Here is an 18,867-nt window from a genome sequence, read left to right as displayed (position 1 = left end):
GCTTAATGTACTGTCTTCAGAATTTTCAGGGTACCTGTTGTTTGATTATCTTCAAATGCAAATCATATCTAAATGATGCAATCAAAGACATTATGCATAAGAAATGAAGTGTGAAAAAAGCTGCATCATCAGGCCAAGAAAAGTAGGATAACCATATTACCAAATTGCCCATCATCTGGATTGTTCTGACCCAACTGTGAAATGATGTTGGAGGCAGTGGATAAATTGGTCATACATACACAGCAGGAAAACTCTGTATGTCTCAGTGTCTATCTGGGACTGTCTTGTCAGGAGACAAGTGCATCTTTGCTCACCATCCAGAGACAGATAAAGTCTTACTACAGAACCCTGTCACTTCCCATAACACTGGCAGGCCACTAGGAAAGGAAAATTTGCATGTCCTATCTGATCTCCAGATTTGTTGCCCATCAAGCATTTTAGGACCAAATGGTATTCCAGCTTCAATATCTGTAGAAAAGTCTGTAGCAAGAAAACACACAGTACTTGTATTCATCCATGTACTGTACAACTGTATTGTGATTGTATACAAGCAAGAAGTCTTACAAACTAAAGACTTCTTTAAACTGTACCATTGTTGCACAGGAAATTGTTCCTTTGCTATGGTATTGTAACCATATATTAGCATTGTCATTATGTTTATACTAATAAAATGTCATTTGATTTCGACATCATCTTCGTGCATACATTTTTTGTCAAAGTGTGTATTATTCAAAGTACAATAACAGTTCAACTTATGTCCTAAATTTCAGCAACTTCAATGAACTGTGTGTGTTACATGGCCCCAATTTATGTTTCTTTCTTTAGGTATTCCCCTCTACATGCCATCACTTCTCCCATCATTTTGGCAATGACACTGTGCCTACAGAATAGAAATCTTTTGGCTGCCACTGCTACTGCATGATGAACTCTGACTTCAGTGTTCTGGGTGAATCTTCTATTTCTCAAAGCTTCCTTCAAAGGTCCAAACATATGACAATCACATGATGACAGATCTGGACTGTAGATTGAGTGATCCAGAATTTCACAATAGTTTAATAATAATGAAAGAAGGTTTTCTTTTGATGTTAAATTGATAAATTTTGAAATAACAATTTTAAAATTTACAATAACATGCAAGAACTTTCGACAGAATCATTTCTGTCATCTTCAGTCTTAAATATTCAAATTATGTTTGAACTGAACTATTTGACCTTTGAAAAAGCCATTCAACATTCAAATGTTTATGCCTGATGATGATAAAAATGATTCCTGTCAAAAGTTCTTACATGTTTTTGTAAATTTAAAAATTGTCATATCAAACTATATCAGTTTAAATTGAAAGACAAAAGTTTTCTCTCATTATTATTGTTTTTGATGTGAAGTCAAATTAGCTGACCCTAAAGCCCAACTTTAGGGCTGTCTATTTTTGTACATATATTTTATGTAAAAAAAATATTATATATTACTATTAATTATATAATAAATATATTATATATTTATTTTTATCCATTGTTTTTATCGTTCTTGAGGCTAACATTTATTTATATGTTATTGTATTTTTATTATTTATTTATTTTATGTATCTATTATTTGTATTTATGGTATTTATTTATGTTCTTATTTCTATTTCTGTTTAAATTTAAAAACTGTTTAGTTTTCTCAAAATTTATGTTGCATTTTCTTACATTCTGAAAGTTTGTAAACTTGAAAATGGTCATTAAATATAAAAAAAGCTTAAACTGTTAAAAGTTTTTGCAGCTCTAAAAGGTTGTGAATAACTTAGTATCTACTTAGGCAGTTATTTTTATATTATCACTTTATGTTTATTTTTTAAACTTTGATGTTTATGTTTTCTTTGCTCTAAAGGCTTCTTTCTTGATGTTTTTTAAATTCTCTAATGGAATTACTTTGTTTACTGAGACTGTATGAAATTGATGAATAACTTAAAGAACTTGATTCTATGGATAATGATAAATGTTTTTCATTTCTTACAATTTTTTTTATTAGGCAATTTCTTGTGATTTTACTTTCCCTAATGTCATGTACACAGCATTGAAATTGTGTCAAATTTGATACTCTTAATGAAAATTTTACTTTTTATTGGCTTTTAAATAATATTTTAAAAAATTCAACTCTAAACTCAAAATCAAGTCTTTTTATAATAATTAATAATATAAAAATTATTTTTTAAAAACATCTCATAACAGATGGCACCATACACAATTTTAACTTTGTGCTGATGTGTCTTAGTGTTTCTTAAATGAATATTTTTTGCCAGGAAAGTTATGCAACTCATTGCTGATTAAATGTTTTTAACAGACAACTTTTCTCTAACTTTATGACTTATAGGTGAAGTTGATGATGATGACAACAAATATGAAGATAAAGGACACAACTCAATTTTCTCTCTTTTTAAAATTTTGTGATTTAATTTATTCATTTTCTCATCTAAAGACATTTCACCATGTAATATCTCTTTCCCTACTGTTTGTTTTGTGATGATTTTGAATGCTTATCAGTTATAGATTTTCATCTATTTTCTACACCTCTCCAATCAATTTGTCTTTTCTTCCTACTATATTATTTTCATCTTTTGTTCATTCTGATAATGATAAATGCTCTCTTTTTCCCCCTATTTCTCTGTAAAGATTCATGTTGGTATCTTCTTGATCTTGTTACATGCAAATCTGTATTAGAATCACTTTGTTGTGATATTTTACTTAATTTTAAAGACTTTTTAAAATGATTCTTCTTTTCTGTAGTCTTATCATATTGTTTGTTTCCAGGAAAGAATCATTTGAACTTTGTTTACTGTTAACATTAGAAGCAGAATCACTTTCACTAGCAGATGAATCATTGGAACTGCAATCAGTAAAAGGTGAATATTCTGTATGTTTTTTTCAGTACTAATCTTTTAGATATAAATGAGTTCTATATTTATATTTTTCTTTTTTTTTTATAATGGGATTGTGATCACTTCCTTCTATGTTTCTTTAAAATATTTTTCTTTTTCTTTTTATACAGACAGAATTTTCAGATCTTTATATACATTATACTACTACTACTACTTGACTTGGCTGGTGTATCATGTTTACAACTTTGGTGAAAAACGATTCTCTTCAGGAGGAAAATAAGCCAATGGACATTCTTTAATTTTATGTCAACTTGTCTCATCAATTGACTTATCACAATAGCATTCAAGAGATTCATATTGTATCAGTTCCATTAATAAAAAATAAAATTCCTCCTCATTAATTTGTATTTTATAGTTTTTTTTCCAAAACAAACAAATCCAGGAATTTAAGTTTAGCTTTATGCATAGATTAAAGGGTATTATATTTACTTTTGATAGTGATAAAATATCTGTTTTCATGGTTTCCTAATTACTCTCATTATCTGAGGTTGCTCTTTCCTTGTCTTATTCATGTTATGGAGTGAGTTGATGAAGAAAATATAAAGAAACAATTTTGCTTCATCAACTCACTCCATAACATGAATAAGACAAGGAAAGAGCAACCTCAGATAATGAGAGTAATTAGGAAACCATGAAAACAGATATTTTATCATTATCAAAAGTAAATATAATACTAAATATATATATATATATATATAGAACAAAATCATTAAAACAACACAACTAATATAATACATATCATTTGCATAATATTTTTGTAAGTTTGCTGACTATTATGTAGTGTGATATGGATTGTAACGTGCAACTCACAACTTTGACAAGGAACCAAAACCTAAGGATACATTTGTAAAGTTGAAGGAGTTAAACAAATGTTTACCTAGCCAGTCAAAGTACCATTAAAGTAAAGTGATATTTACTATAGAACAATGATAAGTACGGTATTTTAATTTGTGTATGATACAAAATACTTTTCCAATAGACAATGCAGCTCTCACGTATTTCTGTTAAGCGATATGTGGCTCCTATCAAGAAAAAGTTTGGCCACTCTTCATATAGTCTAGTTATAAAATTTTCAACTAATTTGCCATGATTTGTTCTATAATGGTTGTATGTTAAATCATAACTTCAATGTAAACTAAATTCAATTAGAATTCTCAAGCTACAGTCATAGTATTTAAATAAATTAATGTTATAATTTAGTCTAAAAATAAGCAATATCTCTATCCTGTATATTAATAACTATAAAGTTTCAGTTTAATATGAATTTTATGTTCATTGAAAATCATTTAAAGACAATTTATTTCTTCTAGAGTTAATAACTATAATTAGAAATTAATGAATATTTAACTAATATTTACACACAATGATGATACTGTCTATGATTTTAGTCAAATTACATTAATAATTCAACTAAATAACATCATATTTATAACCTAAAAAAATGCAATTGAATTTGGATTGTATTTTAAATCATAAATATCATATCAGTTTGATATTATAAGTGTTCAATAAAAAAATGTTTCTCTAATTTATCATAAGTACCATACATTAAAATTTTTAAAAGTTTTCATTATAATTAAAGTTTAAATAAAATTGAACAAATATATATTAAATACGAAGGCTCTTTCTTTTTCAACCTCCGATGGTCCATAAAACAAAGACAGGTGTAAATAACAAAATGAATTTATTATCAAAAGTTAGATACAAACATGGTTACTTTTTGACATAATCACCATGAAGATTGAGGCATTTGTCTATCTGTGGATGAGCTTTTTCATCCCCTCTTCGTAGAATGTTGCCACCAATAACTCGAGATGGGCCCTAACATTGTTTTGAAGATTGTAAAAGCCTTTATTAAAAAATCAAAAGATAATTACAGGTGCAACATAGGCAAAAAGTGGCAATTTTAGCCAGTAAAAGTAAAAAATACAATTTGTACAAGTCGGTTTGCGACATGGGCATGTGTTAGCCAACCAGGTATCCAACAGTGGTGGGAATAGAGTCGTGTGACCATGGGCACTTGTATGCCTGCCAGAGAAAGTAGGATATGTTACCTTAAAAAGAAGAGTAACAAGACTGTAGAACAGATGATGACGAGGAAAAGAGTGTCCTTTTATGACTATTGTTGTTGGGCTGGAACAGTAGCTGGTCTTCGGTTGCAGTCTCCTAGGTGTTGTCTGTATATGTTGTTGCTCCAGCGGATAGCATCACTCACCATCAGTTTTTTCATCAGAGTGGAGTACTTTCAGCTGATGCCTAGGCGTTAAAGTGTGGCCTCGTTAAGGTGGTCATACCCACCCAGGGCACCAACAATGAAGGCACTGAGGTGCGTGTTATATCCTTTGCTGCAGAAGTGCTCCTTTTCTTCTCTGGCTGCTGCAAAGGCCTCCTGTCCATTCTCAAATGGAGTTGTCACATCCACAATCGTTGCCATCTTCAATGGTTTGTGGATTACCACCAGGTCTGGGTGTTTTCAGAAAATCCCAGCACACGTCAGTTAACAAGTACTGTGGCATCGTTAAAATGGAAGGCGGCAACAATCCTGTTGAGGATGGCATCATGTCGGATGTCAGCGGGTGATGAGCCTGTAATTTGGCGGGCAGTGGCAGATAACGTGTAAAAGGGTTTCTCTAGCAAAGCTGCAGCGATGACAAATTTTAGAATTGGATCCAAACAGCTTGTGGCCACGCAGAGCTACCACACTCAGTCTGGCGCGATGGATGAAGCGCCAGTCTGGGAAGTGGGTGAAACGGCCATTGTTGACGAAGTGGTTGCTTACCTCGCTTGTGGCTGTGACTTTAAATGCTTTCCCCAGGTCTGGTTTCAGTAGAAGATTTCTTAGGTGGTGTTCCTTCAGTAGGCCACATAGTGTCCTTTGGCATCCCTTGATGTTGATGATGCTGTCACCCACTGCAATAGCTGGGAGGTTGCCAGGTCCTCTGACCCAGTTGATGTTGAGGCGCGTCTTCAGGCGTCTGGTCGCCATCCTGAGGCAAGTCCACATGGAGGTGTCATTAGTCTTGAACCTCTGCCCTCCTAGCCACTTTTTCTATTCAGAAAAGTTCATGGAAGTTGCTCGAGGCTATATGCTGGGTGTTTAAAGGTGGTGAAGACTTCAACTCAGCTTGGAACTTTTTAATGTGTGAAGACTTCCACCTATTTCCTGAAGTGAAAACATGGCTGGCAGGGCAGAGGTTTGAGATTAATGACAATTTTCAAACAATGTTAAGGCCATCTCAAGTCACTGGTGGCAACATTCTACGAAGAGGGGATTTCAAAGCTCATCCACAGATAGACAAATGCCTCAATCTTCACAGAGATTATGTCAAAAAGTAACTATGTTTGTACCTAACTTTCAGTAATAAATTCATTTTGTTATTTACACTTGTCTTTGTTTTATGGACCATCAGAGGTTGAAAAAGAAACAGCCCTCACATTTTTCAATATGTATAAAATTTAAATTTAATAATTTAAAAAAATTGAATTGTAATTATACTTTATATAAAAACCAGTTTGTTACTTTATACCAGTTTGAAAAAATGCATACCAATTGAAATTTTACTTAAATAATTTGCATCATCTGTTTGTGAAATTACATATGAAATAATAAAATATGATGTCTCTTATTATCAAAAAAACATCTATGTATTGTTTCATGAAATATTTTTTAACAGTAAAATCTTTCACAAAAAACATTTGATTCTAAAAATTCTAGTTTCATCATTATCTAAAAGTATTAAAATTAAATGTAATATACTTTTGGATATTTTGTAAAATAACAGCACAAAAAATGTTACCCTCATAATATCTGCATATAAGTTACATAAAACAATACTTATTATTATTTAATGCAGCACAATAACATATAAAAATAATAAACTGCACATTAAAGATTAATTAATTAAAATAGTGCAGAAAAAAATAAATAAAATTGCATATATAAAATAATTCTATTCTTCAATAGTTCTCTTTTTAATTGTAAAAATTTTTTTCAGTAATTATAATATTAATGCTAATTAAAATACTTACCCATCTGATCTGAATGGAGTAAATGGTGCAGCTATTAAACCTTTGGCTGAATTGATCTGATAAAAAAATAATTAATTTTTATTATTTTTCTAGACATATACAAATCCATTGTAATACTAGTACAGTAGAGCATCGATTATCCGAATGTCGATCAACTGAAAGCTTTCCAGTCGTCAAATTTAAATTTCCGCTAGTGCTGTGGCACTGCAATCTTTGGCTATGTCTTGGGCTACTCCAATATTATTTATGTTGGTGTGTGTGTTTTAGCTGGCAGCGACCATGAGAGGGTACTTAAGGACGCACAGGGATTTGAACGAATTTCAACATTGGATAGGTTAATAGGATAGATATATTTTATAGATATATATATATAATATATATAATAGGATAGATATTTTTTCATAAATAATTGGTTATCCAAAAAATCGATTTTCCAAACAACCCCAGTCCCCAATTGATTCGGATAACTGATGCTCTACTTTAGTTACAAAATGCTGAGTTTTTAGAAATCAGAAACTTTTTATACTGGATTAAACATCTTTGAAGATATTTCATCTCATCTTCAGATCCTCACCACAATTATTTATTCAAATTGTATTTGCAAGAATCTGAAGGAGATGAAATATTTCAAAAAGCATTCAATACAGTGTAGAAATCTCTGAATTCATAAAAATTTAACATTGTGTTATTAATTGTATTAAGGTATAAATTTTTATTTTTTATATACAGAGAAAATATATTTTTATTGAACATTTTTTATGTTCAGGTATCCCATGTATAACATGATTTCACTCTAACACAGTTCGAGAACATCCCCAGACAAAATGTAACAATTTTTAAGTGCATATCCTATCATTCTATATTTTTTTCATTCAAGCAAGCATGCATGTTGCCTCATATTTGTCCATTAATTTTAAAATATTGAAATTTTCAATGTTATTTTATGCCTTTCTCCCAGGTTTCTTTAATGAGAACTGACTTTACAATTTTTTTTTCTTCCATCTCCTAGCTTTCCTATAAACCAGGTATCACTGTTGTTGATGATAGTGCTCTAAATGAACTCAAAAGACTGTTGCCATGTTTTGTTTTTATAGATTAAATTAAAAGTTACTACATAAAAATAATTTTTTACAGATCTATTAGGCAAATGCAAACAAATGAAAATATCAGATTTTATGAAAAATCAAAATGTTACTAGTAATTCAGATTAAGATCAATAGAAAAGCTCAGATAACGATGATATTTTGCCAAAAAGAAAACATCCTTGTTTAATGGTGTTTAGCAGTGAAGAAAAATATTATTATTATATTAATGTGACCATTCGAATCTACCGGCCAAATATAAATTTAAATTAGTCTTTATTTCGACATCAATAACCAAATTCCAAACCAAAAGCCGACCCGTCTTAGGGGAATGACTGTATTTCCCCTCCCCTCGAAACTCGAAACTGAGTCACTACGGAACTAAAGACAAAATTCGCTTATTGGTGAGAAAATTAACGAGGGGACGAAATAAAAAGGAGGGGAGCAAGGACAGAGGGGTCATCGTTCGTAGCACCCGCCTCTAGTCAGACTCAAAGCCTCTACGCTCGAAGTCTCTACGCCACTACGATTGGATTCTGTATTGACTCAGTCCTCCGACTCCAATACTTGTTGAAGTATGACGACCACTTATTTGTAAACTCTCTCTCGGGTTCGTACTTTCCTAATTTAGTACGTAATATCTCTGTCAATGTTATCTGGTGTAACTGTTCTTTATTGTCTTGTAATAAATTCTGTTTGTTATTTTAACTGGTGTCATCTATTCGAATCTTGCCTCTGTCTTATCAATGAGCCCCCTCTCCTCCTCCACTCGACCTAACAAGTAATTAGTTCCAGACTGGACAGCCATCCTCGACAGTGAGCAGGTTAACCACTGTTAACAGTGGTTAACCTGCTCACTCGGTTAACAGGTTAATCCTGTTAACCGAGAGAAAGGAGGTCCGACGCTGTCCGACCTCCCGGTGAACCCACATTAATGTGCAATACTTTTCATTACAATTGTTAGTTTGGAAAGAAAATTAGAAAGTGATGTTGAGAACCAAAAACAGTTTTGTGCAATAGCACCTAGTGTTTCCAGATTAGGATTTTTTATTGGCTGTTAGAAATTTTGGAGTGAATTTTTTTTCAGTAGACTAAAACAAAATTTTGACATGACAGAACTAGTGAAATACTGTTTAAACATTGTGATCAAATGTGTTATTTGGAATTATTCATTAAAAAATTATTCAAAAATGATTCCTATTCCAAGGGGGATGGCCAGACTTTCAGGTCTCCGATTTGAACAAAACTTGGTGAGCACTAGGGTTTCTCCAACAGGATCCCAGCTGTTTTTTAACCTGGGAAATATCCCAAGAAATCTCACAAATTTCTTAAAAATTCACTTTTTTATTATTTTGTGTTAAAGTTGAAGAAATTTTGCAAATAGAAAGTATAATTAACTCATAAACTGTCAGAATACATTTGTATTTATTAATTTTAAGCCTGCTTATTAGTTTTTTAAATTTTTGCTTATTATGGCATGTCACAAATGGTCAATAATCAATATATAGCTTATTTGTGGCAGGACTCTGAAAATGCTTTACTTGTCAGAACTTGTGATATATGAAATAATTCTGCTTATGCTGTCTTAATTTTTAACCATGTCCAGTAGCTTCAATAACTGTGTAACACCAGGTTGTGCAAATTGGGCAAGGATACAAACAAGTTTGAAGTCTGCAAGTACGAAGTTTTTTCATAAACCTAATTATTAAAGCCAAACGAATTGCCGAATTATTGGGATATAAGTTTGATACCGCTATTAAAGCAGCCGAGGCAGACAAATCAAGAATACTAGAGAATAAAGAAGTACTACAATCTCGAAAACGAACTAGAAATCTGCCAGGCTATACAGGTGAAAAAACACATCATCTGTCTTCTCTTAAATGCATTAAACCCGATTCCACTCTCATCAATTGAATTGGAAGACATTCTCGGTTGCAGGACTTTTCATTACTAAAATAAGAATCAGATTGGGTGATCGGAGTATTGAACATCTTTGCTTTTTAAAATTTTATTATAAAAATTTACAATATTTTGTTCAGTATCATGTTTTATTTAAAAAATGAAAATTACCTTCTAAGTTAGAAGTTTGATCTAAGTTCATTTTTTTCTTTAAATTTTCAACTCAATTCAAAGGAATTTTTGTTGTAAACAGTTTCTAATAAACTTTAATAAATTTTTCTATTTGTGAAAATTTCGACATAATTCAAAACAATTTTTTATACATATTTTACACAGCATTATTACAGTAGTGAACCAAAAATCGGAATCAATTGGGGACTGGGGTTGTTCAGATTAGGGATTTGTTCCGATTACCCATTATGTACAAATAAATATATTGACCTGTCCGATGTTCAAATTTTTCTCCGTTGCGTGTCGCTTTGTGTTGAATTTTTCTCTGTGCGTGTCGCTTTGTGTCGAATTTTCGTTGATTTTAAGCCTAACGAAAATTTTTATAATAATAATCGAGGCTATCGTATCGTTAAAAATTATTTCTGCATTTTGTACAAACAAAATAAATATATTGAAGAATATAAAAACATGAAAATTATACTTTAGAAGTAAATTTAGTATCAAAAACGTTCGATTCAGCATGACACAGTCCGACTGAAAATCGTGCCAATTACCGGCGATTCCGATTACCAGGTTTCCGATTTACAAGTGTCTACTGTATTATTATTATTTTGGAGGTTGCAGTTTGGAGTTACTTAAAAATAAAAAATAATTAATTATATCCTGGGATCCCTGGAAATGAGAAACCCTAATGAGCATGCAGCCCTAAACACAAACAGCTTGTCATCCAAATAATAGAACCCACTTCTCAAACATTTCCAAAAATTGGACCTCTGAAAATTTAGTGTTCAGCCTCTAAGTCTTTGAAAGTTTTAAGTCCAGAATGGCAATAGCCGAATGAATAAGACACTAGGTACTGGAACTAGATGATGTAGGTTCAAACCTTCTGACTTTTGGTTTGGTTTAGCATAGTTAATTTTATGTGTAACTTTATTACTTTACTGCATCATCAGCATTATTATTCCTCTCATTTAAACCTTATAAAGAAATTAAAAACTGTGACGTTGTTTTCTGTTTAACAAAAACAATCCTCTGTACATTGAACTCTTTTATGTGGTTAAATAAAACTTTTATTTCTTCACATTTATTTTCATTCACATATTTTATATGCTATGTCCTCACAAGCGAATAAGCTTCAGACGTTACTGCACATGGATGAAAAAGGCAAGTGTGAGCCACGGAAGAGGTTGGAGGAAGTCAGACTGCTCATTGTCAAGGATGGCGGTTACGTTTTGTTCGCGTTATGCGAGTGAAGGAGGTCAGTGGAGCCGACGATAAGGTGTGGCTGACAGTCGAGTGAAGACACCATTTATAACAAAACAAAGGTTTATTAAAGTCAAAAAATTATTACTACAATCCTAACTCTCAATTTTGCGTAAGGGGGAGCTTGAGAGAGAGAAAGTTTACAATACTGATTGCAATACTTTGCAAGTTCCGTAGAAGACTGAATATCCAATAAAAAATTGGCACCACGTCAAATGTATAATCCTGACTGTGGAGGCAAGATTGATTTATCCAAAAATGGCACTCGGAAAACTTCGGGACTTGGAAGGTTGGCACTGTACACATTGTTGGAAAGAAGACCAGAGACTCTCCTGAGAGGGGGAAAGAAGCAGGTTTTATAGTTTTGTGATGGGAAATCATGTCACAAGACCAATTGTTTAGAGGTTAAAGTTGTCATCAGAATTAAAACAATTGACAGAATTGGACGGTAAGTGTAAACTTTACGTCTTTACCGTGTGAGAATGTTTTCTTTTAATAGGAAGGGTTATAAAATTCCCACAAACTCAGAGGTTCGTTTTATGAGTCATTAGGGGAAATAATTTAGAAAGAATCCGATAAATTCCGGATTTCACACAAGTAATATGAAAATAGGGTAACAAGTTGCAGCATTTTATTTTTTTTAATTGTTAATATTATGGACAATTTCCTCATGTTCTCATGTTTGTCACACTTCAAATGTCACAATACCACCATATCTAAAAACAAATATAAAGAAAATTTTATTTAATAACATAAGAGTTAAATCTATAGAGGCTTGTTTTCCATAAACAAGAAATGATGTCCCAATTTTTAATCTCTTGTTTTATAAGCTTTAAATGTAAGGAATAATAATAGTAGTAATAATGCTAATAAGCAATAACAATGTGGTAAAATAATAAAATAATAATGTTACACATGAAAAAAAAGTAAACTAAAATTTCAAAGGATCAAACCTATATCAGTTAGCCCTAGTGTTTAAGTGTCTTATTCGCTTGGCTATTGCCACACTTGGACATGAAATTTCCAAAGACTTATGAGCTAAACACTAAATTTTCAGTGGCCCATTTTTTGGAAATGCTTGAAAAGTGGATCCTATTATTTGGACAAGAAGCTGTTTGTGTTTAAGGCTATGTGCTCACTAAGTTTCATTTGAATTGAAGACCTGAATGTCTGGCCCTCTCTTTGTAAGTGACAGTTTAACATGTTACTTTTGCTTTCCAGTTGTCAAACTGATAAGACTATCAGTGCCTGCATTAATTAGTCAGTAAAACTAATGGCAATAAATAATTTGAAGTGAAAAAAAATTTAAAACTGATGAAATGGTGGCAATATTTTTACAATTTCCAGAGTATAACCTATTTATAAATGGTATAACCTATATAAAAATTATTAAGGCTGAAAAAATTTCATTCAATTTTTATATAACAAGAAGAAGTATATTATATATTTATATCAGGAAATAACAGTTTCATTCAATATTTATTTTATTAAATTATTATTTTTCAGTTTTAAGAAATTCTTGTTTTAAAATATTTTTCCATAATATTTTGAGACAATAGCATTTCAAAAAAGAAAAACTCAGTTAATATTGTGACATATGTCTTGCCTGTTCTATTTTTTTACAAAGATAATAGTATATTATAATTAATCTGTTATCTCATACAAAAGTAAATTGTTGTGAACATTAAACATATCATTTGAGATAATATAACACTTTGTAAATTTTAATTTAACAAATTAAAACTCTATGGTAAAAAAATGCATTTAAAAGAAGCTAAGAATGTTAAATTGCAATACAACAGATTAATTATAGATGATAAGATAGCTGCCTATAATTACATGGTGCGTCTAGAAAATAATGAGACTGACTGATAACCTGTATGCAACAATCGCAAGTGAGCCGAAGTGAGCGGGTGGAAAAACAACCTAAAAAAAAATCACATTTTAAAAAATAAATTATTATTGTGTATTTTATATTGTATTATCCTGTACTAAGCTATTATATTAATTTGTTAAACTGTACTAACTTCAGTTTTATGTTATACTTTAATCTCCTTGTAATGAAGTAAGTTTCATGTAATAAAGGATTAACTGAAAAAAATTGAAATTATAATTTCATTTCCTATAAAACTAACTATTGTAGGATTAATTTAATTTTAAACTGTACACATAAAACTATAATTTCATGTGTAGTTTAAAATTAAATTAATCCTATAATACTTAATTTTACCTTGAACAAGTATCGAAAAATTATAATTTCTTATAAATCTCTAGTTCTATTTCCAATATGAAAAATTATTTTTGCATTAACAATATTTCTTAAAACAGAAATAATTATTTTTATCTCTTATAATGGATATTTAAATTTAGTTTTAAATAAGAGAGAAGAAAAAGATCTTACTTTGGCAGACCGTTCTTCCATTGCTGATTTTGCTTGAAACAATGTTCTATGCCCCTAGAAAATAAATGTCAATTGTTTTTAGATAGCACACCTTTATATCTATTACTTTATACTTTAATCACATCTATAACCTATGAGAAAAGAACAAGCAAGCTAGTATCTCTTGATGATTACTTTTAGTTTTAAGATAATTGTTGTTAATGCTTGAAAATTTTTAAAATATTTAATTACAATTTAATTTTCAATTATGTTTGCTTACTAGACAAATAAAAGTAATAATAATTTAAAAATTTTAATGAAAGTAAAGAAAAGTTTTAGAAATAACTAATATACTATTTCAGGATAACTTGTTATTTATAAAAACTCAGAATAATTTCAACTAGTTTCTGGATAATTTATCCTTATACATATTTATAATTAAAAACCGATTTATTCTGTTACATTTAAATGGAATATTTGTTTTTATAAAAATCCCCAAAGGAAAAAAACTTAAAGAAAATTAACAGTATTGCTCAAATTTCCCTATGGGAATTTACTTACATGACCTTGTAAGTTTTCAACTATAATCTCATTGCATTAGATAAATTTGATCAGATTTAAAATCTTTTGTCTGCATTTCAACTTTTAAGACTAACATGATAAGTTTTACTGATAATTATGATTTACTGACTACTTTTTAGTATTCTGATACTCTTCTATGATTTCACCTTTAAAACAGACAAAAACCAGACAATATAAACAGAGATTAAATTTATCGCAAGTTAAATATCCTTCAAAATTAAATAATAATTTTGAAATTAATTTGTCATTTGATAACTAATATTTACCATTCTTCTACAATAATTTCAAGCATTTTTTAGGGAAAATCTTTAACTCATTATATTTAAGAATTTTTTTAATAAAATTTAACTTCATAGCTCCTTCATTAATAAACAGAAAGAATAAGCTGATCCGAAAGAATGTATAATACTAAGAACAAAACTGATAAATTGCACAATAAAAAGTAATTTACTACCATCAACATACAAAATAACGATATATTATATATTATATATTATTGAATAACTACTTTTTCAACATCATTTTTATTCTCATTATTAACAAATACAATTATTGTATCTAACTAGATCTATCATCGATTAAATGGTTATGATTAAAATTATAAATTCAAGGTTATTAAATTCTTATTTAATTTTTATGTTTTACAAGCATATGTTTATAAAGTTACAGAATTTCTAAGAAAAACAAACTTGTTTTTAATCCTGTTTTAAGGATATGTTAATTGCAATTTACAACTGACTTTTAACAGATAATAAATCACATTTTATTAAACCAGTTAAAGATTTTAATAACTAATGTTACAGCTAGTTATTAAATTTTAATAAGAAATGCATTATTATTAAGTTATAAAAATTTTAGACTTAAGTTTCTTTAAATATTTTTCTGTCAGTAAATAACTCATTGAAAGCTGATTACTTTTACAGTGGTTCTTTTTTTACTTTATCAGTGATAATATTCAATTCAAAGTTCAAACTTAATATATTTCAAATTATTATTTTTTTAAGGCATGTGACAGCCATCTGTATTTTATTAGTCATATAAGGATGAAATCTGTCTTTCATAAATTACATTTAAAATTTGATTTTGTTTTAAAGTATTAAAGGACATTCAAAAAATTAATTATTTAATTAAATGTCAATCAAATAAAAAAATATTAATTTGAATTCTTAAGATAAATACGGTATTAGGAGCTTTTATTGTAGTACAGTCAACTTGGATTAATACAAATCACTAGGAAAACAGTAGTTAACAGTAGTGCTTTATCAAAAATTTATATTAATGATTTAGGGAGTTAAGGCTTAATGGGCGAGTGAAATCTCTAAGTTATATTATTTTCAATTAATTCACTAAATGAAGTTGAATAAAATTAAGTTTTTTACAAAGACAAATTAATATTCTAAATGATTTTGAAATAAAACAAAATGAGAAGATGGTGATATTTGCCATTTAAATGTGAAGCAGCATACCAGATTGTTTAAACAAAACAAAGCTAAAAGAAATCTGTGATTTTTTTTCTGTTGAAGATTGTTTGAAAAAGTAAAAGTATTTTTTGGCACCAAAAGAATAAAAAGCAAAAGAGCCAAATTTGGCACAAAGTAGCAAAATCTGACATCACTGTATATACTCTCTCAAACTGGCATGTGTTTGCATAGGACCACATTCATGTAAAGGGATAGGCATTCTTAAACTTTGACTCTTATTTTCTGAGTACAGTAGAGTGGTCCACTAAAACCAGATGTTTGAATTGCTTTACAATCAAAGGTCAAACCCATTTCTGCTTACTTCAGAGAAGAAAAATCTATTCTACTCAAAATAAAACATTTATTACAGTAGTACTTTTTTATTATTCACTTCAAAAAGTGTAAAAAGGTGACCATCATTGAAAATAGGGTTATTTTTTGAGAACTGTGGGAGTAATTTACAGTTCAGTTTAACAAATTCTAGTAAAATTTTTGTTCACTTTATTACATAAAAATTAATGTTGTGACAATAGCATTTTGTCAGAGCAACGGTAAAATTCATCTTAATGCAATAATTTGCTTTATCTATGTTTGTTTTAAGATGAGTCAGCTTTAATATAGTTCTACATCAAGATTTTGCTAGTTTTTTCTTATTGTTTAAAAACTGACTATAAAAATAATAAAAGAAAATCTAGATGAAAATATTAAAATAAACTGATCTAAGTTTGTAAAACAAGAAGAAAATATAAATAATTTCTTCTAAAATATATTTTCAATTGAAAAACAATAACAAAATAAAATTTTAATTTATAAAATACACATTATAGCTGAATAAAACTACATTCAACAGTGTTTAATTTTATGGAATTTTAATTCTTACAATAATAATTTATATTACTGTTGTAAAAAAAAGAACTTAATTTAGAAATTAAAAATACAGGACGTTTGTAAATAATGTGATTCTCAACTTTGTTAACTTTAAAATTTTCATGTGAAAATACATGTAAAAACAATTTTTTCATTAGTTTCAGATTCTTTTTATTCTAAAAAGTTATTTGCTATAAACTTCCTTCTAAATAATTAAAAACAATACTATATTTACATAGTTTTCTTTACTAGCGGGTCATACTTGATCATGCATAATGATCTTTATTTTGGCATTCAAAATAACATTTAAACTATTTTGTTTCTTTTTGTTTTTTCAAAAGAATAATTTTGTTTGGAATATGTTTAGAAAGGAAGCTTGTTATGACTAATGTCATACAATTACAATTACAATTACATGTAATTTTTTCTTATGTTGACATATTCTATACTTTGTAGAAAACCAAATCTTTTGAAGAGACAATAAAAATAATACAAGTACAAGTAATGTAGACAATTTAGCATATGAACATAGATGTGTAATAGCAGTTAACAGAAACAGATGATTTATTTAATCCTTCTGTGAATAATAATTAAGTTCAGTAAAGTATAAATGAGGAAATTAATCAATAAAAAATAATATTCATATAGGAACTATCGTGCATCTCTGGTTAGAATCATGTAGAAATTTTAAAATTATATTTTTTACCATATGTTTGATAATATTTTTAAAATTTTAATTTTAAATTAGGGTTTTAACTTATGAAATGTTGGAATATATATTCTAGATGAAAATTTTCATCATAAACTTATTGCTCAGACCATCAAAAGAAAGAAAGAAGAGAAAGAGGAAACATGTAAAAAAGGAAGGTTTCTTAGAAGGGAGAAATTTTAAACTACTTAAAATGGCTGTTTATGGATAACAATTATAATACTTTGTTCATGCAAATAAATAACAAACATACCAAATCTGAAGAGGAGTCAGATAAGTGTTTGGTCAAAATGCATAAATAATAAAAATAGTTTTTAAGAACTGTCTTCTTAGTGATAAGTCTTGTGTTAAACTCAGTCTGAAGAAAACTGTGCCCTCATGTTTCTTCTCATATAAGATTATTTTATGGTGAAGTAGTTATTAGAGAGGTTGCAACTGAAGTTTACATCTCTAAAATGTGAACGTCAAACGTCGCCATCTTGTAAGCCTAGAAGTTTGACAATGGCATTTGGAACGTCATTGGAATCATGATTGACATTCCTTAAAATATATATCTAAAGAAAACAGAATTGCTACGTTACATTATAATTCTTCAAGAAACATGACTCCTGTTCATTGAAAAATGACAAAACATTTAAACTTCTATTATAGGAGTTTAATTGTTTTGTCAATATGAATATTACATATAGTATTATCAAAAAAATCAAAACTGCTATCATTAAAACACGAATTATTGGATATAGATTACAATTAGATTCCAGATGTAAAGGTTCTTTAATGGTTGCAATTAGATTCCTTCATATAGATACACTTTAAGGCAGGCTTTTGCATGTTTATTTGAAAACACCAAGCAAAGAATTCATAAACATTCTATTGTAATAATTTTTAATAATTTTAATTAAAAATATATTACTTAGCAACATTTTTGATTATTTTATTAAATAAAACAGACTTTGTTTATATGTTGATATCATATTAAATATATTTATAACATTTAAGTAGTAAATGTAACAAATTCAACTGGAGAGGTATAAACAAACACCTAAAATATTTTGGCAATTTTTAAATTAAATTAAATTTCAAAAATTGCTGGAATATTTACAGGTTTTAGTTCTCTTACATTACAGTTTTATTATATACTTAATTATAACAAAAAAAAAAAAAAAAAAATGAAATGATATGCATCAAAAATTATGTAATATAAATAAATAAATACTTTTATTTTTATTCCAACAAAATCACCTGTTAATATTAATGGAGAATATCATATTTCTTTCCATCAAACAATTGGACTATTTTCATTTTGACCATGTTACTTATTTTAATTATAATGTCACTTTTCAAAAATGTACTTACTTGAGCAGTTAGAGAAAAAAGTGAATCTTGTGATAAATCACAAATGAATTTCATAAGACACTGCATGCATTCAATCAAGAAAAGATTTCCTCAAACCAATACATTACAACAATAGTCAAATACTAAAGCTTAGTTCATTGAAATTCAAGTATTGA

The 18,867-nt window shown here is 29.0% G+C and overlaps 1 protein-coding gene across 3 annotated transcripts in view; it reads right to left on the bottom strand.

Annotated features, from left to right (window-relative positions):
• l(2)05714 (lethal (2) 05714) overlaps positions 1-18,867 on the bottom strand; it is a 52,923-nt gene that overhangs the window by 15,075 nt on the left and 18,981 nt on the right. For all 3 annotated transcript variants that reach the window (XM_067266950.1, XM_067266951.1, XM_067266952.1), the window contains 2 exons: positions 13,760-13,813; positions 6,944-6,999 (listed from right to left, as the gene is read on the bottom strand). In XM_067266950.1, the coding sequence (XP_067123051.1) occupies positions 6,944-6,999; positions 13,760-13,813 (110 nt within the window). The remainder of the gene's footprint in view (positions 1-6,943; positions 7,000-13,759; positions 13,814-18,867) is intronic.

The sequence above is a fragment of the Centruroides vittatus genome, unplaced genomic scaffold (assembly GCF_030686945.1).
Source record: "Centruroides vittatus isolate TY-2023 unplaced genomic scaffold, ASM3068694v2 contig_290, whole genome shotgun sequence".
Lineage (NCBI taxonomy): Eukaryota > Metazoa > Arthropoda > Arachnida > Scorpiones > Buthidae > Centruroides > Centruroides vittatus.
This window is presented reverse-complemented; position numbering and strand designations above follow the sequence as displayed.